The sequence below is a fragment of the Octopus bimaculoides genome, chromosome 3, assembly GCF_046866305.1.
Source record: "Octopus bimaculoides isolate indiv1 chromosome 3, ASM4686630v1, whole genome shotgun sequence".
Taxonomy (NCBI): domain Eukaryota; kingdom Metazoa; phylum Mollusca; class Cephalopoda; order Octopoda; family Octopodidae; genus Octopus; species Octopus bimaculoides.
The window spans coordinates 65,464,583-65,491,222 of record NC_142930.1 but is presented as its reverse complement, the minus strand read 5'-3'; the positions used below and the strand labels follow the sequence as shown (position 1 = coordinate 65,491,222).

Genomic DNA, 26,640 nt, shown 5'->3' with positions numbered 1-26,640 from the left:
ACAAAAATAACTTTAAATTAATTTTTAAAAAGAAAAAAATTTTTTTATTTTAAATGTAAAAACAAAAAGACAAAAAATAAAATAAAAGATATAACCCCTATATATTTAATATTTTTTATTTTAATTTTTTTTTGTAACTGCTGGTGAGTGGCTGGCAACACACAAAATGGTGGGGGTGGGGAGGGAATATAAAATAAACAGATTACTTCTGTTTATGGTAGAAGGAGTGGGGGTGAGAGAAAGGTTGTAACAATAATAAAAAAAAATATATATTAGAAAGTAAAAAAAAAATGTGAGATTGATTAGTTTAAGCCAACACAGCTTATATATGCTGTGTGTTTTTTCAGTGATTTTAGCTGAGTTAGTGAGACAAATAGTAGAACTTTAAAAAAGTATTCCATCAAGAGAAACACACACATACACATACATACATGCACACACATATACATGTTCTACTGAGTTCTCTTTGATGCTCCCTCATTGCAAAGAGATTACCAAGAAGGAAAAAAAAAGCATGATCTATAAAAATATCAAATATGAACCAAAATGTATGGTATTTAATGCAAGCAAACAAAAGACTTCTTCAATGCATATATGGTTTCTGAGCTTATAAAACAAGACAAAAATCCAGTCGTTTGTTTGATATAACGTTTGGTTGTGTAAGACAAGAATCCAGTATTGTAAATACTTGTCATCTTCTCAGATGTACAGACAGACAGGCAGGCATACATACACATACATGCACACAATGTTACATAGTCAGTCCACTGCAGACCAAAGTAACAAGAATTTAATGATGACTACGAAACTTTGTTTAATATGGAGGAACCTCTATTAATATAATGACTTGACGAACGAGTTGTTTAGAATATTACGATCAACTGGTTGAGAATTGGGACTCAACCAGATCCACTCTACCACTTGACTGCCATATAACATAAATGAATGCTTTTAAAAGAATATTGGCAAGATTTTTTTTTTCCCTTTTCTTTTTCTTTCTCGGCAGAGTGGGGGGTGCCTGTTGCTTTTGTTTACATAAACTGAATGATACAGATAAAAATTTCAATAAATCTATCAGAAATTGAGCACTGGTTGATAAATTTAGGATATGCAATGTTAAGCTATGGCAGTTTCTACATTCCAATCATTATTATCATGCTAATCAAAATGTTTCAAGATAATAATAAATCAATAACTCTGAAAGGAGAAAGAATTGTACAGCTCAATGTACATAATAACTGATAAAAATCTGATATTTTAATCACTTCCCCTTTTCTAGTTAAATAAATTTACAAAAAGAACATTTTTTATTTATGATTGAAAAGATGGAAAAAAAAAAAAGAAAAAAAAAAAGAAAAAAAAAAAATTGAAACCTTATTGTAGAAAAAATTTGTTCTGATATTTTAATTTTCTTGTGTGCATGTGTGTGTTGTATTAGTGGGTACAAACAAACCCATTTAATAGAAATATGCTTGTGCAATCAGTTTCCAGCTAACAAGAAAGATTTATTTATCATTTGTAATTTAGTAGTTGTAGTGGTAGTAGTAGTAATAATAATAATCGTAATAGAAATAAGCATTTGAAAATAAGACCAAAAAAAAGTCACCACTTGTCATTTAAAAAAAAATTGCAGCCATAAACGGAAATGATCAGCCCAAAATGGAGGAAAAAAGTGGAAATAAAAAAAAAATTGATGAAAATATTAAAAAAACAATGATGACATTTTAAATATTGAGGCTTTTCATATCAATTCTGCAACCTGCTTGCTGTTTGCAGTGTGCAGACTCTGGCAACAACATCAGTTGGCAGTGAATTACCATAAGGATAGATATGGTAGTTTTTATTAACGGAATGACTGATCTTAGGTTCCCTTCTGGTTTTGTAATGTTAAAGTCTTTTGCTGCAAGTATTCACATAAAATGACTTTTCATAGAAAGTGTATGTGTGTCTACATATCACACAAACACACATACATACACTTACACGCGAATGCACATTTATACTCACACACAACTATAGAGAAATACATACACCTTATGATTCTGTGAATCAGAACAAAATCTATGTGTGAATACATAATATGGCTACTGGCTTTATCTGCATTCTGTTGTGGGGTGGGGAAGGAGGAGAGAATAACACATGAGGGCATAATAGAATAAAAAGGGAAGAAAACAATTTTAAAAATTAACATAAAAATGTCTTTTATAATACAATACTTAAAGCCAGTTTGCTGGTCAGTTGTGTTGATGTGTATATATATATATACATATATATATATATAACATATATATATATATATATATATATATATAACATATATATATACACACACACATATATACGTATGTCCATGTGTATGTATGTAAATTGTAGTCAGTTTATCAGTTCACCTGAATTTATATACCATTATATACCATTCTGAATATCAAATCAACAAAATAAGAAACCTCTCTTCCAGAAAGGTTAACAGGGTTTTTTTTCATGCACAGAGTGAGTAATCAGTGCAAGAAGAATTCACAGAAGATCCTGGCAGTTTGACGGCATTTCTCTATATTCCCTGGTTTCCCTTGCTTTTTTTTCTCTTTTTCTTTCCTTCTGTAGTTTATACCAAGTCCCATTCTTCTCGTTCTGCCTTTCATGTGAATATGTAGACAAGGCTGTGTTTCTTTTTCTGTGTTGGAATTACACTTTGTAATCAAAAACTTCTTTGTGTAATTCGGGGAAATCAAACTGGCTGTGTATCGACCGCATGCGAATGTTGTTGAGCGACATGGCATGCTGGTGATTAAATTCGCGAAACATTGGAATTGTTCGGATTAGATCATTGAACAAAGTATCATAATCTGTAAGAAATGGAAACAGAAATTTTAAACAACATACAGAAAGGAAAATTAGAATTATACAAAAATCTATTAGAATATTACATCAGTGTAAAAAAAAAAGAAAAAGGTATTTATTAAAGATAGGAGATATCAGTAGTTAATCAACTTTCAGGCCAACAAAGGCCTTGTACCATATCTTAATGAGAATTAAACTTCAGAAAGCATAGTGGATTCCAATACTACAAATACACAACTAGTCATACTCTAAGGGATAGAGTTAATTAGAATATAGAGTAGAAAGTTAAATTTCTGTAAAGAATAAACTGCTAGATTAAATTAACTCTTTTGTTACTATAGTTCTGAGGAAATATAATGCCTTTGTTCCAAATAATTTTGAAACAGATGAAGAATTTAGAAAAATAACTTTGTTATTATTATGCTGATGTTTAGAACATGATATTTTGATGGAAGGTTTTAATTTAAAGAATTTTAAAACAGGGAGTCTAACATAGAACTAGAGGCAGTCTTAGGTAGGTTGGTAATCAAGAGTTAAAATGTCAAACAGGTGGAAAAACAAACTCAACAAAACTTTAAGCATAAATACAAAAATATAAAGACTATTTTTGTGAAGTTCTAATTATCTTTTAACTCTTTCAATTTCAAAGACAATATTACAAGAACATTTTAATCCTAAATTTGTGATTTTTCTCTCACAGTTATTTACAATACAATATCATTTTAATTCATTAATGAATTCAAAATGATATTTACTCTTCATTAGAATCCTCATCATCATCGTTTAATGTCCACTTTCCAATGCTGACATGAGTTAGATGGTTTGACATGGAGCTAGCTAGCAGAGAGCTGTCCAAACACCAACTGTTTGTAGAAACCATGCCACAACAGACTAGCTCCCTGCCAGCCAGCTCCATGTCACACAATCCAACCTATGTCATCATGAAAAATAAATAAATAAAATAAAATTGGGGCCAAACTTTTAGAGACGCAGATTTGACATTAGGTTTCACTCACCACTGGCAAATTTTAATTTTCATAAAACAGATGACTAGAAAAAAAATATCTTACCTTTATGGTTAGATTTCAGTTCATTATATAATGCTTGTAAAAAGAGTCCCTGTATTTTAGAAACTGCTTTAACTCCAGAAAGATTTTGACGATCTGAAAAACAGAATTCATTCATTTCAATTTAGATTCTATTTATTTTAAATTGATCTCCAAATCTATCAAATTGATAAGAATTGCTCAATTAAAATCATGAAAAGAAACTAATATAAATAAATCCAAATTTAACCATGCTACATAACTGCAAACATAATTTAGCAACACCCACTCCTACCACCACTGTCACCACCAAATAATAAAAAAAAACACATCAAAATTTAAATGATTTCAACTGAGTTACAAAGATCAAAACTAATAACATTATCCTGATATGTTTTCTTAATTATCTTTGAGACAAAAGGAGAGAATTATTTTCAAACCAAAATCCTGTTCCAAATACTTGTAACAGAAGGAATTCAGTTGAAAACACTGGAAGACCAGCTAGTGGTATTAAACTGGTTGATGAATTATGCCTGGCACTCAGGAACTCAGACTACATAGGGTCACAATAAACACCACAAGGTATTCCAGTTTGATGCCATACCAAGCAATAAATGCACTGGACTGGTACTTTAGTTTATCAACCTTGAAAGGATAAAAGGCAAAGATGATCGTAACAGGTTTTGAACTTAGAAAACTGGAACAAACACTATTGTCAGCACTCCGTCGCTTACGACGTCGAGGGTTCCAGTTGACCCGATCAACGGAACAGCCTGCTCGTGAAATTAACGTGCAAATGGCTGAGCACTCCACAGACACGTGTACCCTTAACGTAGTTCTCGGGGATATTCAGCGTGACACAGTGTGGCAAGGCTGACTCTTTGAATTACAGGCACAACAGAAACAGGAAGTAAGAGTGAGAGAAAGTTGTGGTGAAAGAGTACAGCAGGGTTCGCCACCATCCCCTGAAGGAGCCTCGCGGCGCTTTAGGTGTTTTCGCTCAATAAACACTCACAACGCCCAGTCTGGGAATTGAAACCGCGATCCTATGACCGCGAGTCCACTGCCCTAACCACTAGGCCATTGCGCCTCCACAGGAACAAACACTATAAGGCTCTAACAATTCAACCGAAAACCTCCCACTTTCTAGTAGTATGGTTGTGAGCATCAAACATGAAAATCTCTAGAAATGCTATCAATTTCAGAGCAGGTCACCGTATGTTATTATTACACAAATACAAGTCGGTGAGCTAGAAGAATCGTTAACATGCCAGGCACAATGGTTAGCAGCATTTCAACCGTCTTTATGTTCTGAGCTCATATTCCACTGAGGTCGACTTTGCCTTTCATCCTTTTGGGGTTGATAAAATAATTACCAGTTGAACACTGGGGTTGTTGTAATTGACTTAACCCATCCCCATGAATTTTCAGGCCTTGTGCCTATAGTAGAAAGGATTATTATACAAATACAAATAACTATTGCTATATTGGATCAGTCAGTGAAGGTTCATGAAGTTTAAGAAGCATTTACATAAAATCAATAACATTTATAAAACATACAAAAAATAACCTATATATATATATATATATATATATAAAGAAATATAATGTGTCATTACCTGGACAAATTATCAAAACAGCTGTAAAGAGACCAATTTCCTGATCAGATAACTTCAATGGATTAAAGGTTTCTGCCATTAAGAAGAATTCTTCAAGAAACTTTCCTAGTGGCATTTCCCGGATTACTTCCCTGAAATGATAAATTAAATAATTATTGAATTTTTCATTACAACAGCAGAATTCGATGAATTTTGATGAAAATGTTGAATGAAGCTCACATGTGACAACGTGTCTACTCAAACTAAATTCGGTTTGCATTGAATGCTTAGTAACAACTTTAACCCTTTAGTGTTTAAACCGGCTATATCTGGCCAAAATATTCTACCTGTTTTAAGTAAAAACTGGTCAGATATGGTCTTTCATAGCTACCTTACAGTGTCATTTCAAAATAAACAATAACATCATTGAAATCTCAAAGCCATGAAATATCGCAGGATTAACTTAAAATGGTGTGAATACATAAGCTTTATATCTGACAGAATCTGAATGCTAAAGGGTTAGATGAACAGTTATGGCAGATACCAAAAACAAGAGAAGATCTTAATAATGTACTTCATTAGCCATCTTCAATAAATGAGCAGAAGTGAATCATAAATGTAACTTCCTACCAGAACTTTCAGAAGTCATGAAAGAAACCTCACAGAGGTCCAGTGGCAAAGCCCCCTAGACCAGAAACCATTCCTGCATCCTGTTTCCCATGCTGGCATGGGTTAGACATCATCATGAATGGCTATGCCCCTTCCATGTCAATAACAATCATCGATACGCTATAGGCAACTCCTGTGTACTGGAACATCTAAAACAAGTGCTTCTACCAGAGAGTCAATGTGGCTTCTGTGCTAATCACAAGGACTGTCAACATGACTTTAGCAGCAAAACTACTCCAAGGGAAATTTCAGGAGTAGCACTACAGCCTCTAAACCTAATAAAGGTTTCACGTGGTTAGTAGAAACAGTTTAAGGAAGACAATGGGAAAGTTTGGTTGATCTGACAACTTGATGACTTATGGTGGGCTGTGTTGGATGATGGAGAGGCATTTGATGCATTCTCAATAACAAATGGCATTGAACAGGGCTGTCATAGCTTCCACATTTTTCATTATAATGTTTTATGGCTGACTTAGTGTCAACAACATTAGGAGAGAAAATATGTAAAGACTTAAACCATACTAGCATGGGAGCATGGATGTCCAATAGTTACAGCAAAATGAAGTAGGAGATTCTAATATCAACTAAAAAGGTGTAACTATAATTTTTCATGATTCCATTAACTCTTCAATCAATAATACTAACCATATTCAATAATTACTAGTTTCTTGTTACTAAGCAACAACAAAGGCCCTATGTTTTAGAAGACATTGTAAAATTCATAAAACCTAGTTTAATGAGCTGTAATTTTCATGCCTTTGTCCAAGAGTGTCAGTAGGATAAAAGAAGTAAAATGATTTAAAAAAGAAAACAAACTGTGATCCTAGTATGTCAGTGGTTTATCCAAAAACAATCATAAATATCCTGAGATTTTTACTAAGAAGATTGTACTCATGCATTATCAACATATTCTTGGTTTTTAACTCAATGTCTATAAGGATTTTTGTCCATTAGTTATTACCATTTATTCACCCCACTACAAACATCATCATCATGAATGGCTGTGCCCCTTTCATATCAGTAAGAACTAGCAATACTCAACAGTTAACTCAATGTAAGCCTTTGTAACACACAGTGCACAGTAGAAATCAGTTTACCTTGGACATTGCATCTTCATGTCAGGATCAAACATGGTATAATTTTGGTGGTCAACAAGCATACAAAATCTTGCTAACATCACCTCAAAGGTTCCTTGCTTGATCAACTTGATTTGGTCCTCTTGGTCAATTTCAGAGAAACCTGGAAAAAAAGGATAATGCCAATAAATAGAATTAATAAAATCAATGTGAGATTTATTTTCTTAACGCTATGTAAACAGAATCCTGCTCCCAGCCTCTGTAGCTATAGGGCAGCCTGCCCTCAACAACTTGTAGCTATACTACAGCCTGCCCTCAGGTCCCTATAGCTATAATATATCCTTTTTTCAATTCTCTGAGGAAAGAAAATTGAAAACTTGCTTCATAAGCTAGGTTTTTGGTGGTGGTGGTGGTGGTGGTGGTGGCAGTTTAACATTTAGCTTAAATTTTATGGCATTCATAAAATGTGAGACAAATATCATGGACAAGATGCCAGTCTTTCATTGGTAACTTCTTGAATATCTGATAGCTACTTTAGATGGTTAACTAAATTAAGGCATTGTACAGAATTAAGAGTAGTATTCAAGACCACCAACAAACCTGCTCAATTTTAACAAGAAACTTGAAGCTATTTGTAAGAAAAGAATTTAGATGGGGAGTGAGAAGAAATTAGATGAGGTGTGTGTGTGTGGTTGGGGGGTAGAAATAAAAATAGAAAATGGAAGAGAAATATTTGTGTGTGTGTGTGTACATGTGTCATAGAAAGAGGCAAGGGCTAGAAGGAGAATGAAAAGAAACTTGAGAGAGAAGGGATAAAGATAGAAGACAGAGGTTAGAATAACATTACTTACCAGGTAGCCGCTTGCAGAACTGGACAACATTTGTAATCTCAGGCACCATGTTTGTTAGAAACTGTCTCCACATAAGATCTGAGGCACTATTCTTACCATCCAAAGCCTAAGTGAAAAAAGAGAAGAAAGTGGATTCTTCAATTCAATTTCATTTAATTAACAATGTGCAAAGTTGAGAAGATTTAAGTGGGGTTTGGTGCTACAATAGCAGCCAAATTTCTCTTAAATTATACCCAACCATCTTAAAAAGAGTGCACATCAGATCATGTAGTTCTAATTATTCCTAAAAAGATGGGATGATTGTGGTGTAAATGTATTTGGTCTTAGGTCTGTTTGATCAGAATTGACTCATGCTAAAACAACAATATGAACTCTTTTGATACCGACCCACCTGAGACCGTTCCAGGTTCTATGGTGCAAATTTCATGATCTAAACCCTCCATCAAAATTTTATGTTAATTTATGTTCCAAACATCAACTTAACTATGACAAACATATTTTAGCAAATTCTTCATCTTTAAAATCAACTGAAATAGATGCAGTGCATTTAAACAGAAACATGGTACAAAAAGTAAAGCTTGAAGAAGGATGGATGTGAAAAACTGCTAAACCCAAGATATATTACTTCCATAGTGCTTCTATAACACAAAATGTTATGAGATTCACCAAGACATATAAGATACTAGGTGCCATATATGAAAGTAGCACATAATTTAAATATTAAGTCACATGAGGGTAACTTACTGAAAGTGAAAAAGAAATTGCAGCCCAAGTTGAACATACATAAACTCAATAACCACAGTAATGAGTCACTTACAAACAACAAACTGATTTAAAATATAATTCATGATATTAATGATAGCTTACACAGGCACAAGCCGACTAACAATTGTTTAATTGAAACTCTGAAGGATGAAAGGTGAATTTTGAACCTGGTACAAATTGATCTCAGATGATGATGGATACATTTATAACTCTATCCCTTCCTCCTTACAACAGTTTGCAAAGCAAGTGGTTACTCTCTAAAAGATGCTGAATGCACCTGTATCCAAACCCACCTCATTAGTAACAAGCTGGACAGTTTGTAATGGCAGTATTAAGCCTTCTTTAAAGCAATTTTCAGGCATTCAAAAGAACTTAATGTCAAGTAGTTTGAAGAACATCTATTACACAAAAATAAGAGTGCTAAAATATCACCAGATGAATTACTTTTGTAAGCTTTAATCTTTCTTTAAAGTAGGAAGAAAAATGTTCATATGTGATCCGTCTACACTATAAAAATACAGGGGAGATTTCTACATCAACAGTCATTTAGTGCCTTTTGTAAAGTTCATTATGTTGCAAGCATTTGAACCAGAAAAGTCCCTTCTTTGCTAGTGTTTTTCCCCTGCAGACACTGGTCTACAAATGTTCAAGCTGGGTAACAAAGATAACAGTCTAAACCTACAAAAATCATGAACACTGCTCTTCCACTCTTGACTAGCTCATCAAAAAATGAGGGACAATACAGAATGAAAAAACACTAATTTGTATATTCTTCAACACTTTCAGGAAATTTTTCTGATCCATAGTTCTGTTTTTGACAACAAAAAGAGACTAACACTTATGAACAACTGGATTTTCCTTTTTCTAACTGGTAACATTCTATGTGCATGAACTCATGAAATAAACTTTAGGAAAATCCAAAACCTGTACCAATCTTATATTGTCACAAATTCTAGAATTAAGGAATGTTAACATTAAGTCGAGTGCCATAATTTAAATTCATTCAGATGTGCCATCAACAATGTCATAACCCCCATCAGTTTTACATATTTTTTCTATGCAAGTTCTACAATTTCCATATGATGTCATAGAAATCCAATCCTTTCTTCAGGTTTTTCCAAGCTATTTCTTCAAATCTTTCTTGATTAACATTTTTGATCAACTCACTGTTTCTCTCCTAGCAAGATATTACATCTAAACCAATGTAGCTATATCTCTTGCATAAATTTGCATATTTTTTAATACCCAGTAACTCTCAATTTAAGTGTGCTCATATTTCCAAATAATTTAACATACTACACCATGGATAATATTGAATAAAATTTTTCACTGATTGCTATAAATTCACTGCTATTTAAGAGTGTTTTTTAACTTCTATAAATTTCATAGTCTATCATTAACACACAAAAGAACCAATAGTTCATGTAACTTGTTTATTTATATAACTTTCTTGAGATATGGATATTTATGCAATCCCAGACTGTATTGGAATATTGAACTTGTGAATCTAATAGGCATTCTTGTTTTCAGTTTAATAACAAACCTTGAAAAAATTAACTGAGTTGAACACCAAGTTTCACCTATTTTAAATGTTAAATTAAACAATTCTGGTGTTGGTATTTGATTATTCATGTACTGCTGAAAATATAGTAGTTTGTTTTGATAGCACAGTTAAATCTATTTGTCTTAGTTAAACTAGATAAGAAATAGATAGCAAGTTGGAAATTACTCTATGGAGGATATCATCTTATCCAGGAAGTAAAACTTGCTTTCAAATACAGGTAGAAGTACTGACTTTATAAACTATAGAAAAAAGATTCAATATTTTAGAGAAATCAAATCTAAATATGAAAAGAATTCTCAAATTGATTGGCAGATCGAAGGAAAATATAAAAAAAAAAAATCGAAGTAAATGAATTAGATTGAATAACCTGAGTAAAAAACTCACCTCCAATAGTTTGGTTTTGTTTTCTTCCCATTTTGTATAGGCTTCCACAACAGCTTCATGAGTAACTCGACAAGTAACTCTGTGAGCTTCAACAATTGTTATTGTTACCTGCTCAATCAACTTCCTCCTGGCTTCAGTTGGTTGCTGTCGTCCCTCATCAATAATTTTATCTAGGAGTTTGGTCATAGGTTTTTGAGTTGCAATACTGCAGGGAGAAAACTTTGATTCTACCTTTATCATTGGCTGAGATTCCTCATAAGATGTTGGGGTCTGGGGCGTGGGGGCTGCAGATGAGGTAGAGTTGGGGGTTTCAGGCATAATGAAGGCAGGTGGGCTCATGTCCTTGTTACTGCTAACAGTAGTCAACCTTTCTGGGCAACTACCAGTAAGTCCATTCTGTAGTCCATTACAGACATTATTAGGTGGACCAGGGGGAAGAGTATCTGCTATACCATTAATAACACCACCACCATTAGCAAGGACATGACAGATGTCGTTGGATACAGCGGCTTTTGAGATACCATTGGGAACTAATGCTGAGGTTGTGATACCATTTATTATATTGGTTGGCAAGACACTAGGTTGCACTGTACTGGGGGTACTGTTTTCAACTGGTTCAGTCTTGGTTCTAACACCATTCAAATGAATGATGTTGCTATTATTACAAGTGACAGCAATAGTGTGAGTGCCATTGCTAACGTTGCTATTGTTTACATTGTTGTTAGTATTGCTGTTGCTATTGGAACAACTTGGAGTATTCGCACTAGCTGGAGCAGTGGTTGTACTACTATTGGTAGTCGTAGCTGTGGTGGTGGTGGTGTTGCTGGTAGTGTTGTTGTTGTTGGGCTGAGGTTGTAGATGTACAGGTGACTGGCTGCTGCTGCTGGCTGGGCTATTCAGACTGGAGTAACCAGATTCTACCCCATTGGGAATGCTGTTAGTTGCTGCAGGGTCAGGCTTATTATTTGCATGGCTTGAGTTGGAGTTGTTGGCGTGCTCTTTAAAGCTGGCCTGGGCAGCAGCAAGGAACGCTTGCATGAGTTCAGACTTAAAGCTGCCATTAGTTTGAATGAGTTTCTGCAGATCTGCCATACTTCTGTGGTTCCCACTAAGTGGTAATGGGTAAGGAGCAATAGGAACGTTTGTAGTATGAGATTTGGATTCCCCGTTGGCTTCTTTCAGACGCTTTGGACGCCTGCCAAGTCTTGATGCTGCAACAGAGCCAAAAAAAAATTTTGAAAGTTAGTTTATTGGATGTCAAACAATTCTACAATTTCTCTCACTCAAATTCAAAAAATTTCTTTTTTTTTTTTTAAAAGTCATACTGGATAAGTTGCAAAATATCTGCAAAACAACTGTAAAAGCAATCTACTTATGGTTAAGTGATAACTTATATATGGCAGTGCAGATTCTACTCTATTTCCAGTTTTTTAGTAACCATAGTGCTAAAGTCTTAATTCTTGATCATTTTATGGGTGAATTTTAATGGAAAACTGATTCACATAACTCAAAGAAATTTTATTGTATTTATGAAACAAGTTACCAAAGGACATAATCACAAAAGCCTTTTACTAAAATCTCCCTGTATATACGTACTTAGCTACACTGACAATATGTTACTCTCAAGTGGCTTGGCATTAAACTTAAATTTGATAGTATTATAGTTCCTTTAAATTTGAAAGTTTTCCTTTCTCTCAGTGATGTAGAAAATAAATATATTTACATACGCTCCAGCATGACTACAGCTAAGAAGGTGAAACCAATATGGGTAAAGATAGCATACAACAGTCCACTGCTTGATGAAAGCTTCAAGTTTTTTGACATTCCATTAACTCAAAGCTGTGATGCTAAACAGATACTGACCAGCCACAATGTCAGCTGGGTGGGCCAGCACAACATGAAATAAAGTCCTTTGTTGAAGGATACAATTGTCCTAGACAAGGAGAGAGAGCAAATTGCTTAACATGCACCTTTTCAATGCTAATATGATAATAACTGAAATATCTCTATTGGACCCATTTAAAACTGGGTGCCAGTTTATATGAAAATGATATGATACAACACTGCTGCCACATTAAATAGGCATACACATACACACTGATACATATTATATAGCTTTTAACTTTTTTGTTGCGGTGGTAACTTTTACTAAGGACAGAGTATTCATCAGAACTATTCTAATGTGAAGTAAAGCTTGGAAAAATTGTACAAAGTTGTCCATCACTTGTAGGAATGACTGAATAGCTGAAATTAGACAAAACAAGACAAAAAAAAAAAAAAAGGGCAATTTTCCTGTATTTTTTCAACAGATTAGGATCAATAAACATGCTGATTTTTAATAGTCTTCAAACCACTTACACACATGCATGTGCACACAACCACTCTCTTTCCTGCTCTATACTCACAAATGTGACTATATATCATTATTTCGAAATAACTTTTACAGGACTACTATCAAAAGTTATTCCCCTTGCATTTAACTATAAATTAAATATATACCTTGCTCTTTACTTGAAAAAAGAAAAAAAAAACAGTGATAGAATGTAGAAATAGTCAAATATGGGAAGGAGAAAGAAATGCTTTATATTAAGTGTTCCCACTCTTTACATTCCAAGTTCAAATCCTGCAATGGTCAACAAACTAAAGTACAGTCAAGGAACTCGGGTCTATTTTCTTAACTTATAATCATGACCATACATTTATTGGGGGAAGATATCAGTGTATCACTGGTATTTATTTTATTGATGATGCAGAGTTGAAAGGCAAAGTAGATGCTTAATTCAACTGTACACAGATCTTTAAACAAGAGAGGAATCGGGGTGAAGACAGAGAGCAAGCATGCACATGTACTCGAGCTGGCATATGCACCCATAGCTACTGGTTATATGCACTTGTCATTTGTTCGTATTCATTTCTTTTCCAGAAACAAAATTATATAATTGTCAGTAGTAGCAGGCCACCCAGAAAATAAAGAAGTAAAAGAGGGAAAATGACAAGAAAGACTGCTAAGGAATAATGCGCTCATATCTGTAACTGGCTCAAACTATTTCAGTAATATCCTAAAATGCCTTTCAACAAACAAAATAAAGGGGTTTGTTAACACATACAGAAAAAAACAAAAAAAACACCTACTTTGAAAAAATACTTTTTTTTAATATTGACTTGGTAACCACAAACATGAAAATATGGAATGCATGGTGCATGAAAGCCATTACAGAACACCTTACACCCATGACTAAAAACACTGATAAAATAAATAATGATATTGGAATTATATAGAAATGGTATATTAGGAAAGAAATGAAGGTGCACCTGGTTCATATCTGCAAAATATTGCAACTGTGCATGGAGTGTGTGTGTGTGTGTGTGTGTGTGAAAACCCATGTAAAAATACTGAAGCAAAATTTAAAAGAAAAGTAAAAAAAAAAACAAAGATATATAAAATTCATTATCAAATCTTGAAACCTCTGCTAATATTAAATTATGAATTTAATGGTAAGGGGTGAGTGTTTAAACTCTCATCCCTTACAAAAGAAAAGAGTGTGTATCAGGTAAAATGATGAAAATGAAACAGAAATGAGAGAGAGAGAGAGCGAAAAATGTGACAGAAAGTAAGAACTAAATAAAAGTGCCTTACCCACTTAAGATGGTGAGAAAGGTTAAAGAAGCTGATTATTCATCAAAGCAATAAAGTGAAGGTTGACTTGACTCAAATATATTTAGTTTTTCTTCTGTTCTTAAGACACAAATCTGATAACTTGTAATCATAAAGAAACATTTCAGAATTCAGTAAATTGCATTACAGAAAAATAAGCTGTGCAGAGCAACCACTTGTTATATGGGCAGCCAGTCTAGATTTCCTCAACCTGTGGGGCAGACAGCAATTACCAATAGCCTTTCCCAGCTTTTATATTAACTGCTAGACACACTTTCATACTGGACCGACCGACCGACTGACCAGCCAGCCAGCCAGCCAGCCAACCATTTACCACCTACCACTATATAGCTAATGGCCCTTTACTCCACCTCTTTGGGCTGGAGAAAGGGGTGTGAGAAATGTTTTTAGAAAGTAGAGGAATTAGGCTGGGTTTATGAAATGTAAAGGAGAGGGAGAGAGAGAGAGGGGGAGGCCAGTTTCCCAGTGAAGCTACCAACCAACATGATGACAGTCCTCACTGCTATCACCATCTCCCCTTCCCAGACATTAAGCCACCTATCTATTCATTTCTATTGCCATCTATTCATCTAGCTATCTCTCTTTCTATGCATTTATTCTTGTATTTAAAGTTAATTAGGAGCTTTTAATAATCCTTGTAAGCACTTGATTGAAAATTAAAAAAAAAACCTACCGATAAGTAATAAGACAAAAGAAAAAAAAAGATTAAAGTACAAATTCTCCTTTAAATCAAATATTTACATACAAATGAAGACTGACTTTCAACACTAATTACTTAGAAATACATACAAATATGTTTTTGTTGTTATTGTAAAAATAGACTGAATTGAATGAGAACACATAAAGCTAACCTTCACAGAAACAATAAAGTTTTAAAATTGCAATTTTATTTTCTTCACACAGACAGGGACATTAGGTTGGTAAGTACATAGATGAAAATTATGAGAACAAGCAACAGATAGGATAATAAAGACTCAAGTGATAATCGTAAAATACAAGTTCAGATAATAAAAGCTCTTTTTATCTTTTACTTGTTTCAGTCATTAGACTGTGGCCATGCTGGGGCACTGACTTAAAGAATTTATAGTCGAATGTATTGACCCAAGAAGTTTTTTGAAGCCTGGTATTTATTCTATTACAGGGACATAAACACACCAACACCAGTTGTCAAGCAGTAGAGGGGTGAGGGACAAACAGACACACATACATAGATATATGTATGTATCTATGTTTGTATCTATATATAACACACTTCTTTCAGTTTCTGTCTACCATATCCACTCACAAGGCCTTGGTCGGCCTGAAGCTATAGTAGAAGATACTTGCCTAGGGTGCCATGCAGCGGGACTGAACCTAGAACCATATGGTTGGGAAGCAAGCATCTTAACACACAACCATGCCTGTGACTGTGTAACATTTCTTTCTTTCTCTTAATATGTTTATATCCAATCTGCCTTAATGTTCATGTTTATATTTACTATATACTGATTTGCTTTTAGAGTAATCACAACTATGAAGAAAATTAAAGTTCCTTTATCTACTACAGTAAAAGATTGTAAAGGTTTAATAATGCTCATTAGTAGTATCACTTTTTTATATTTATTAAGTATAGTTTATATATGAGCAGAAATATAACTGCTTTTACAATATTAGCCCTAATTACAACCAAAGAAAGGTTTAGAGGAGAAACAGGAGATAGAGTTCTCCTTTTAGCATTCAGATTACTCTGTCAAATCTAATACCTATTAATTCACATTGTTTTTGAATTCATCATGCATTATAACATACCTTCAAGATTTTGATGATGTGACTTTGTTTTTAGAATGACATTATAGGGCAAGATCTGGCCAGTTTGAAGATAAGGTAGGGAGAATATTTGGGTCTAACATGGCCGGTTTAAATGCTGAAGGATTATTGCTAGGAATGTAGCATAGGCAGATGGAAAGACTGTGCCTTCCATGATGTTAAAAATGATAATAATAATAATAATATTTGTTTCTAGAACAGGTGCAAGGCCTTAAATTTAGGAGGTAGGGATAAGTTGATACCATTAAGCCCAGTTTTGATTGGGGTTTTATTTTATCGACCCTGAAAGGATGAAAGATGAGAATAACTCCAGCAGGATTTCAAACACAGAACATAGAGCCAGAACAAATAACACAAAACAACATTTTGTCTGATGTTCTAATAATTCTGCCAGTCTATCAATAATAATAACAACAATCCTTTCTCCTATAGGCACAAGGCCTGAAATTTCGGGTGGGGTGGGGGTGGGGTCGATTACATAGGCCCCCAGTGCTCAACTGGTACTTATTTTGTTGACCATGAAAGGATGAAAGGCAAAGTTGACCTCAGAATGTAAAGACAGACAGAATGCCACTGAGCATTTTGCCCAGCATACTAATGATTCTACTAGCTCACTGCCTTAATAATAAAAATAATAATGATGATGATAATAATTGTTTCTAATTTAGGTACAAGGTCAGTCAATTAAATCAAACCTAGCACTTGGCTATGACTTTATTTCATCTATCCTGCAGGACCATGATTGATTATGAAGGCTATAATGGGTCAAGGAGAGTTGTGGCTGTCTAACTCGTGGAACAATGATAATGAAAAATAGCTGGATGATGATGATAAATAGTATTTTCATAGTTAATGTAGGTAACCTTTATTTATACACATTCTACTAGAGTGAAGGTTGTTTAAGTATTAGGCCAATTATGCATCATGGAGCAAAAATGTAAGGGAGAAGTATGGTGGAGGACAAAATAAGTATTCATGCAGACTTATTTATCATTGTTTCACTGCATAAGAAACTGGATTCACACACATATGTACATGAATACATATATGTAATACATATGGAAGCAGATTTTAACATATTTCAAGTGTGAGTGTTCCTTAATAATAATCCTTTCTACTACAGACATAAGACCTGAAATCTGTGGGGAGGGGGTAAGTTGATTACATCAACCCCAGTACTCAATTGGTACTTAATTTAACAACCCCAAAAGGATGAACGGAAAAGCCGACTTAAGCAGAATTTGAACTCAGAATATAAAGACAGATGAAATACTGCTAAGCATTTTGCCCTGGAGTGCTAACAATACTGCCTGCTTTACAAAAAAAAAAAAAAAAAAAAAAAAAAAAAAAATAATAATAATAAAATCCCTATCTGGTTTGGAAATTTATGATGGACTCTTCAAAATGATTGTGATGGGTTCCTATTATTGGCTAGTGACGTTCTGTTGGCTTCAGAACACATAAGCAATATCTTCAATAAAGCAGATTTATAATGTGCCAGGATTGAAGTGTACACACTACAATGAACTTGCAGTTTATGGTTGAATACACAAGTAATTCTCTTTTATGTTATTTTTGAAAATTATTGTCAAAGCTTATAAATATATTGTTGTTGTTTTGGCTCCAAGTCAACTCTAATCCAACAGACCTATGACTGTTCATAGCTTTTAATTCTCTGAAACACTCTTTCATTCGTACATTGTGTATTTTGTATATTTACGACATAAGCCAATGTTTTCTTACATTTCTAAGACGATGGTATATGTGCAAGGGTGGGATGTATTTTGAGGTGGATTTGGTTTCTATATCTAGCAGTAAAGCACTCCCATTGGTATTGCTAAATTACATTGTATTAAATGCAAAATAATCAGCAATCGATTCATACTCCCCAGCTAACTGAAGACTTGTAACAAAGATAGAAAGTAATATCTGAATCACAACCTCAAATCAATTCTGAGTTCAGAACTGAGTTGAACTCATTCTGAGTTCAAATACTGTTATAGTCAACTTTGTCTTTCACTCTTTCAGGGTTGATAAAATAGAGAACCAATCAAGTATTGGGGTCAATGTAATCAATTAACCCAACAATCTAAAAAAATTGCTGACCTTGTACCAAACTCTGAAACAACCATTAAAGGTGTTGAGCGGGTAGAATCGTTAGAGCATCAGACAAAATACTTAGCAGTATTTCTTCAAGCTCTATGTTCTGAGTTCAAATTCTGCCAAGGTTGACTTGGCCTTCTTGGTGTCAATAATACAGATATCAGTTGAGTACTGGAACTAATATAACTGACTTAACTTCCCCCTAACATTGCTGGCCTTGTGCCAAAATTTGAAACCAAAATATAAAAAAATAAAAAATGCACTATGAAAAGAATTACCAATATAAGTTAAATACTTTTATTAAACTGACACAATATAATCCAAATAGAATGTCTTCAGTACTGATAATGCTAGATTAGAATATAAATTGATAAAGTACTAAAACTTTAATAACAATAATGACAAGACACAAGATAATTCTGTACATTAACTGATTAGGTTATTTCCCATGGGAGGATTGCTAAGTCAGCCTGGATAGAAAATTATCACAGATGATATCATATACAAGAACACCCACCATCACCACCACCACTAATATCTAAAGAAGAGTATCTCTTAATACTCTAGAGACAGCTAATAAACTGATCATGTGTACGTTTGACTCACTTTCAGGAAGTTCATGGAAATAAAGCTGTTCAAACAGGAAAATATCGAATTCCTCTGGTTCCGGCACTGATTGTGTTTAATGTGAGAGTATGCACTTATTGGAGATGACAGATAAAAATATTGCCATCAGATACTGTAAGGACACATTGCTGGGAATAGTCTGCATTTATTTAACTGAAAACAAGCTGTTTAAATTTTAAACAAATTTATATCAGTAACTACCACTGACGTAACTCTCTCACCTTCTCATTTCGTTATTGAAAAGGTATTAATTTAACAACACAAAGCTATTACAATGTTTCCCTGGTGAAAACTAAAACAATGTAAAACATGGGACTACCTAGCTGCATACCCTTTACAACCACACACACACACACTAGTTACTTCTATGGCTTCTCACTTTCCACACCCTCCACATCAACTCATCACCCAGTTCTTCTCCCAGGAACAGTAACTTAGCTGCAATTCCCAATCACATTCACATTTCCATCAGGCATTGAAACAGATGTTTCAAGTTCAACATGAACGACATTAATCTCACCATTCAGACAGAGTCTGCAAATATTATGGGCTCTGTCCCTCCTCTTTTGATTACCGTATAGAAATAGGAGAAAGTGCATCTGTAACAGTAACTAGTATGGGTTTCTTGCAAATTTTTATGAAAATTAGGTGTAGGTGTGACTGTGTGATTAAGTAGCTGACTGTGCAACCATGTGATTTCAGGTTCAGTCGACTGTGTGGCACCTTGGGGCAAGTGTCTCCAGCTACAGCCCCAGGCTAACCAATGCTTTATGTGTGACTTTGGTACACAGAAACTGTGTGGAATCCCATCATATACACATACTATTACCTGAAACAGTTTGATTCAGCTCCATGTAATTTAAAGTTTTGCATGCTTCTTACAGGAACTTAGCTCATTTAGGCTCAGATTACAAGTAACCTGAGCCTAAATGAGCCAGGCCTCTCTCTGTAAGAAACCTGCAAAACTTGAAGTTACATGGAGCTGAATCAAACTGTTTTGATGTAACTCCTACTAAATATATTGAATGCCTTTTTCTATTCTTTGTCCACTCACCTGTGTGTGCGCGCGCACATGCGTAACATCATCATCATCAGCATTTAACATCTGTTTTCCATGCTGGCTTGGGTTGGACGGTTTGACTGAAAACTGACAAGGGCATCCTGAGGTAGAAACCATGCCAAATCAGATTGTAACCTGGATGCCCTTCCTAATATCAACCACTCCAGGAGTATAGTGGGTGCTTTTTATGTACTAGTTACGAAATAATGGCATCTGCCAGGACTATGATCTCACTTGGCTTGACAAGTCTTCTCAAGCACAGTATATTGCCAAAGGTCTTGGTCACTGCTTCTGTGAAACCCAAAGTTCGAAGGGTGCTTTTTACATGCCAGGCATGCGACACTGGCATTGGTCACAACTATAATCTCACTAGGCTTGATGGATCTTCTCAAGCACAGCATATTGCCAAAGGTCTCGGTCACTTGTCATTGCCCATGAGGTCCAACATTCAAAGATCATGCTTCGTCACTTTGTCTCATGTCTTCCTGAGTCTATCTCTTCCAATATATATATATATATATATATATATATATGTTTAACTAAAATCCTTCAAGACGGTGCATCAGCATTGCCACCATCAACTGACTGAAACAAGTAAAAGATAGATAACAACAGCACACACAAATGCTCTTAATAACTCTGGGTGGTAATTAAAATTTACCTCATTAAAAATACCTATTTAAAGTAGTTAAATCACTTTGGAATGTAATTACTTTAGACAAAACATAAAAGTGATATTTATAATGGAAATCATTGTATATACTTATATGAAGTGGCACATGAGAGAATCTAAAACCTTAGGTATAGCCGAGTGGTTAAGAAGTTTGTTGTGCAAGTTACATAGCCATGTCTGAAATTACACAACTCATGTGTATTAATTTGTGCATGTGTGTCTGCCACCCACTGGTTTGTTTACATTCTAGTAATTCCGTGTGAAAAAAGAAAGATAGAAAAAAAGAAGAGCAACTGATAAAATTAAGTATTGGGGTTCAAATCGACCAACTAAACATTTCAAGGAAGAACTCCAGTATGACCACAGTTCAATGACTTAAGCAAACGAAAAAATAGAACTGTAAGCAAAGCATATATACACACAGATACACCCACCACATACACGTTATATAACATAATTGTAACAAAATAAAAGAAATTATTATTGGGATATTAAAGGGACTTTTGAATCACTCAGTGTACCTGTTACCTAAATTCGTTAGTATTTTCATAATGACCGTCACTGTTTGGTAAAAGTTAAAACTAATCATAAACAAATTTTTAAGCTAAAAACAAAAACACTAAGTTTTTAGAAGTATAAACAAACATTGTCAATAGCTTAATGTATTTAAATTCTGATACACAAATGTAAAATTTAAAATATTTTAAAAATAGCAATGTTATCGACTATGTACTAAAACAAGTGACTATCATAAACGTTCTTAAAAATTAGAAACTATTACAACACTAAGACTACCATTAAAAGAAGGGAGGTAATTCTTAATGCTAGTTTTCGACAGCTGTTTTGTCTGGTGGGGATGCCAATCTGAAGTAGAAAAATTTACTTTTCATAGCAGAATTTAATGTTTATACATATTGCCAATGTGTGCATGAGTGTGTTCTTGAGATTTATATTTCTCAGCTACACAAATCCTTCATAAATTTCTTGAGAACAACACAATCAACTTAATATATTTATGCATACATACACACATGCACATGTACGTAAAACACACACACACATATTCCTCATTCCAGCATGCCTCAACATTTTGAACTGTTAAGCCCCTACAAAATATTTTCTCTCAGTCTTTTTTCCTCTCAATCCTTTCTGTCGAAGAGCGTCGGCTCGAAATGTCAAAGACTTTTCTATTCCTCCAGGGCATCAAATTAACACATTGGCTTCTTCCCTCACCTGTCTTCATCTCATTTTCTGTAAATTTGAACTATATATATATATATATATATATATATATATATACACACACACACACACACACACACATACAAGCATACATATAAACAAATCTGTACACACACACACGTATGTACTGAAAGCTAACATGCAAGAAATACATATTTTTGTCAAGAAATTTGTAATGCTCAGAGGATAAGGTGCTGCTTTTCAATACTTAAAACAAATGTGTGTGCACGCGCGCATTTGCACACACACCTGAGTGAGAGAGAAATGTGCAGCCTAGCAGTTAGGGGTATTTATTTCATGGTTATACTGCGATGAGTTCAAATTCCTGAATGGGGCAGCACATTATGTCCTTCAGCAAAGCACTTTATTTCCCATTGCTTAAGTCTACTCAACTGAAAATGATACAAGCCAAGAGCTGGTGCAGCTCTCTCTCCTTCCAGCTGTCACATCTTTAATGTGCAATTAGGTCAAAGAGTGAGAAAGTGGACGGAGAGTTTATGCCTGCTCGCATCTGCATAGGCATGTAAAACAATTAATGAAAGTATAGTACATGTTATAAAACTATGTTAGTTTTCAGGTAACAGCTGGATCTATATATTTCAGCTTTTACTTGTTTCAGTCATTCACACACTTATTGTAGCAGTCCTTCAGTTTTTCTAAACCCTGTAAAAGAACTTGGAAGGCTGGACCGCCAGTCAGGCCTTTCATGATACCCTTAAAGCCAGGAACTTTTCTGTCAACCAAATCTACTCAGAAGGCTTAGGTCAGCTTGAAGATATAATCATAGTGTAATACAGTGGTACTGAACCCAGAACCATGTGGTTGTGAAGCAAACCTCTTACCACATAGCCACACATGTGCCTATTCATTCTTTATACATTCTGGTAGATTCCAATGTAGATATCTGATCAAGAAATACATATGTCACAATGATCCATTAATTTTATTATTTCCAAGTTTTAGGACAGCAGAGTGGCAATGAAATGGAAGTGTGTTGGAATAAATTCTTTGTGTTATTTAGTAGCACAACTATTCAAACTTTTTTTTTTTTTTGTATGTGAATGCTGCTTGTACAAACTTTGTCATTGTCCTTGGGAGATTGATTGATGATAATGAGGATTGTATATACACACATACATACACACACACACAGACCTTATGCAGATGTTTCCAATGGGAAAATATTCAGCTTCTGTCCCTTCTTCCTCTGACTAACTTATAAAGAAATGTACTCAGAATAAATTGAACGACCACATTTCTGCTCTTCCAAAATGATAAAATATTTCCTATTCTCTTGTCTTGGAGACCACCAAATACCTCTTGCAGTGAACACTAAAGATAGCTATAAAAATACTAACATCAACCAAGTTAGTGTGTGTGTAGTTAAGAAGTTTACTTAGTAACTATGTGTGACCTTGTGAGCATCCATTATAACCCCATCCTTGTGAGTGAATTTGGTTGATAGAAACTGAATAACGCCCACTGTATATGAATATATGTGTGATTATGTGAGACTCCTTAAATTGACATCACATTCTAATTGTGAAGAAATATTGCTACACAAGCAGTTATGTATGAGTTGTTTGTATTTGAAAGATGACAATAAATGTTACTTTGCTTGGAAACAGGTGAGGGTTGGCAACAAGAAGAGCATCCAGCTGTTGGAAAAAAAAAGCGTATAAGTTTTGTCTGAATAGTGGCAGTACAGAAAAACAAACATTGCGTGCATGTATGTGTGATGTACTGTGATGGTAAGATTAACAAAAAAGCACTATCTGGTGAGAAATAAATATTATTTAATAGACACAATACATGTTTTATGTGCTGCTAATGGTTTCATATGTTGAGAAATACTTCATACATATATTTATTTCATGGTTATACTGCAAGGGGTTCAATTACTGAACAGGGTAACACGTTACATCGTTCAGCAAAGCACTTTATTTCCTATTGCTTTAGTCTACAGCAGGACAAAGGCCTCAGTATGTTCTTTTCACCAACCATGGTCAGATGTGGAGGCTGTGAATTTAAGCTTGACAGCATACTGGTTTGATGAACCTACTCTATCACACTGGCTCGACAGAGGGCAGCAGTTTTATAATCTTACCCAGGAGTAGTTAAGTCAAGTACATCAACCCCAGTGCTCAACTGGTACTTATTTTATCAACCTCAAAAGGATGAAAGGCAAACTTAGCCTCAGAGGAATATGAATTCAGAGAGCACAACGATGAACAAAATATCACTAAGCATTTTGTCTGGTTGCTAACGATTCTGCCAGCACACTAACCTTAGATACGTGTGTTGTGTGTGTGTGTGTGAAATGGAATTTGCTGAGGCAGGTTTTCTACAGCTGGATGCCCTTCCAGTTGCCACTTGTTTCTGTAGAAAGTTGAACATGAAAGACTATGTTGGTAGATTGGTGACACTCATTTACAACTGTTATGTGATGTCAAGGAGAAACTAACTCATACACATTCATGCAGCCATGTATACACATACACACACAAAAGGCTTCTGTTAGTTTCCATCTATAAAATCCCCTCACAAGGTTGGTTCTGTTGTAGAAGACACTTCCCAAGCATGCAATGGGATTGAACCCAAAACCATATGGACTTCTTCACAACACAACTATGCCTGCTCCCTGTGTGAGTGTGTGTGTTTGTACATATGTAGTTTAAATTCCTTTCCATCACTGGCCAATTCAATTAAGCATTTTATAATGATTTCTGTAAAAAAAAAATATCACAAAAGTATCACTTTTATGTTTTCTTTAAATATTTTATAATGTATTTTTAACTCTAAACCTGTCAAATGACAGAAAACCATCTACGTAAATCATAGAACAGCTAAACTGACAGCAAATGAAAAGAAAAAAGAACATTGGTAAAACGTGTGATTTGGTTTCACTCATTCACTTACGCACTCACCATCATATATACATCTCACAAGGACCCTTTCCTTTCTCATTAAATATATTTTAGCTCCATGATCAGAGGTGTGTGTGTGTGTGTGTGTGTGATTTGCTCCAACCAACAAATGAAGACGACAGAGAGGTAAAAGTGAGTTGATAGTTAAAAAGATTTCTCATGTGCAGTAAAGTTAGTTGGAGTGTGGGAACATTCCCTTACAGTGTTGTCGAAACAGAGAGTCAAACAAACACCACCACATCATATCCAACAGTGGTGGTGGTGGTGTTGTTAATCCTCTGTCTGATAAAGCTGCTGAGATTGGCTACAACAACAATATAAAAGATAATGACTTGGGAAAGCTACTAGAGTTTCAACTGAACATCATAATAGCTGCTACACAATAAAGGTTTAAAGCTCACCAGGCCCCAGCTTACAAGACTCCAGGGAGACAGCCAAACAAACATATAGTAGTTTTGACTGTCATCAATTATCTACTGATCCACTTCACACCTTTATAACAGTGGGGAGGGAGGGAGAGAGAGAGAGAAAGAGAGAGAGAGAGAGAGAGAGAGAGAGAGAGAGAAAGAGAGAGAGCTAGCTAGCTAGCTTCAATAACAAGAATAAGCATTGCATTTTTTTTTACTCTTCTTTTACAAGTATGACGTTTTTTCATTATCTAAGTGGTTAAACTACATGGCTGTGCTGTTATCTGGAGTCAATTAATTATTGTTGATATCATTTAGTCCTCAGGTCAGTCCTGAACAAGCAAATCTATGATCAAAGGCAATCCAGAAGTAACCATCTCTTCTGTTGTGTATACTTATGCCCCACATGATTCAGTGTGTCCCTCCTCATTTTTCTAGATGGTACACTGTTATTTGAAGGAGTTTTCCTGCTATTTCTAGCAAGTCAAGCAACTACATAAAAGCTCTCCCAAAACACCACCTAAATTAGTAATTCAAGGAGAAGGGGGATAGAGAGAGTGGGGGGAGCAGTAGCAATTCTTTAGTGAACAGAAGTTGTTTTGATTACGGAAGTTTTTAATCATTATGTACAACATTATCCATATCATCATGTTTGTTTTGAAACGGCTGAGAGATGTGATTTTGATAACTTCACACAATTTTGTTACATATTTTAGTGTTGTAAAATTATTAAATACAAAATAGATTCAACAAAGATACAATGCTCTCTCTCTCTCTCTCTCTCTCTCTCTATATATATATATATATATATATATATATATATATATATATATATATATATAGGCACAGGCATGGCTGTGTGATAAGAAATTTGCTTCCCAACCACATGGTTTCAGGTTCAATCCCACTGCATGGCACCTTGGGCAAATGTCTTCTACTATAGCCTTGAGCTGACCAAAGCCTTGTGGATGGAAAGAAGCCCATCGTTATATATATATACATATATATATATATATATATATATATATATATATATATATATATATATATATGTATATGTATACGCATGCGTGGATTTGTGTGTCTCCCGCCACTACTTGACAACCAGTGTTGGTGTGTTTACGTCCCTATAGCTTAGCAGTTCAGCATAAGAGGCTGATAGAATAAGTATCAAACTTAAAAAGGTAAGTACTGGGGTTGAAAAGTTTGACTAAAATTCTTCAATGCATTGCCCCAGCATGGCAGCAGCCAAATGACTGAAACAAATAATAAAAGTAGTATATATTCCATATTTAAAAGAACTGCTAGTCAAGACATTACTGCATTTG

At 34.6% G+C, this 26,640-nt stretch overlaps 1 protein-coding gene across 2 annotated transcripts in view; it reads right to left on the bottom strand.

Moving 5' to 3' along the window:
• Positions 1–100: 100 nt before the first annotated feature.
• The window catches only part of LOC106878243 (uncharacterized), a 332,130-nt gene continuing 305,590 nt past the window's right edge, over positions 101–26,640 (bottom strand). The window contains exons 6-11 of one of the 2 annotated variants that reach the window (XM_052966399.2): positions 10,792–12,002; positions 8,079–8,184; positions 7,249–7,390; positions 5,504–5,634; positions 3,909–4,001; positions 101–2,843 (exon numbers count right to left, since the gene is read on the bottom strand). In XM_052966399.2, the coding sequence (XP_052822359.1) occupies positions 2,683–2,843; positions 3,909–4,001; positions 5,504–5,634; positions 7,249–7,390; positions 8,079–8,184; positions 10,792–12,002 (1,844 nt within the window). In that variant the 3' untranslated portion in view covers positions 101–2,682. The remainder of the gene's footprint in view (positions 2,844–3,908; positions 4,002–5,503; positions 5,635–7,248; positions 7,391–8,078; positions 8,185–10,791; positions 12,003–26,640) is intronic. The other variant, XM_089349101.1, reaches the window with a different exon arrangement.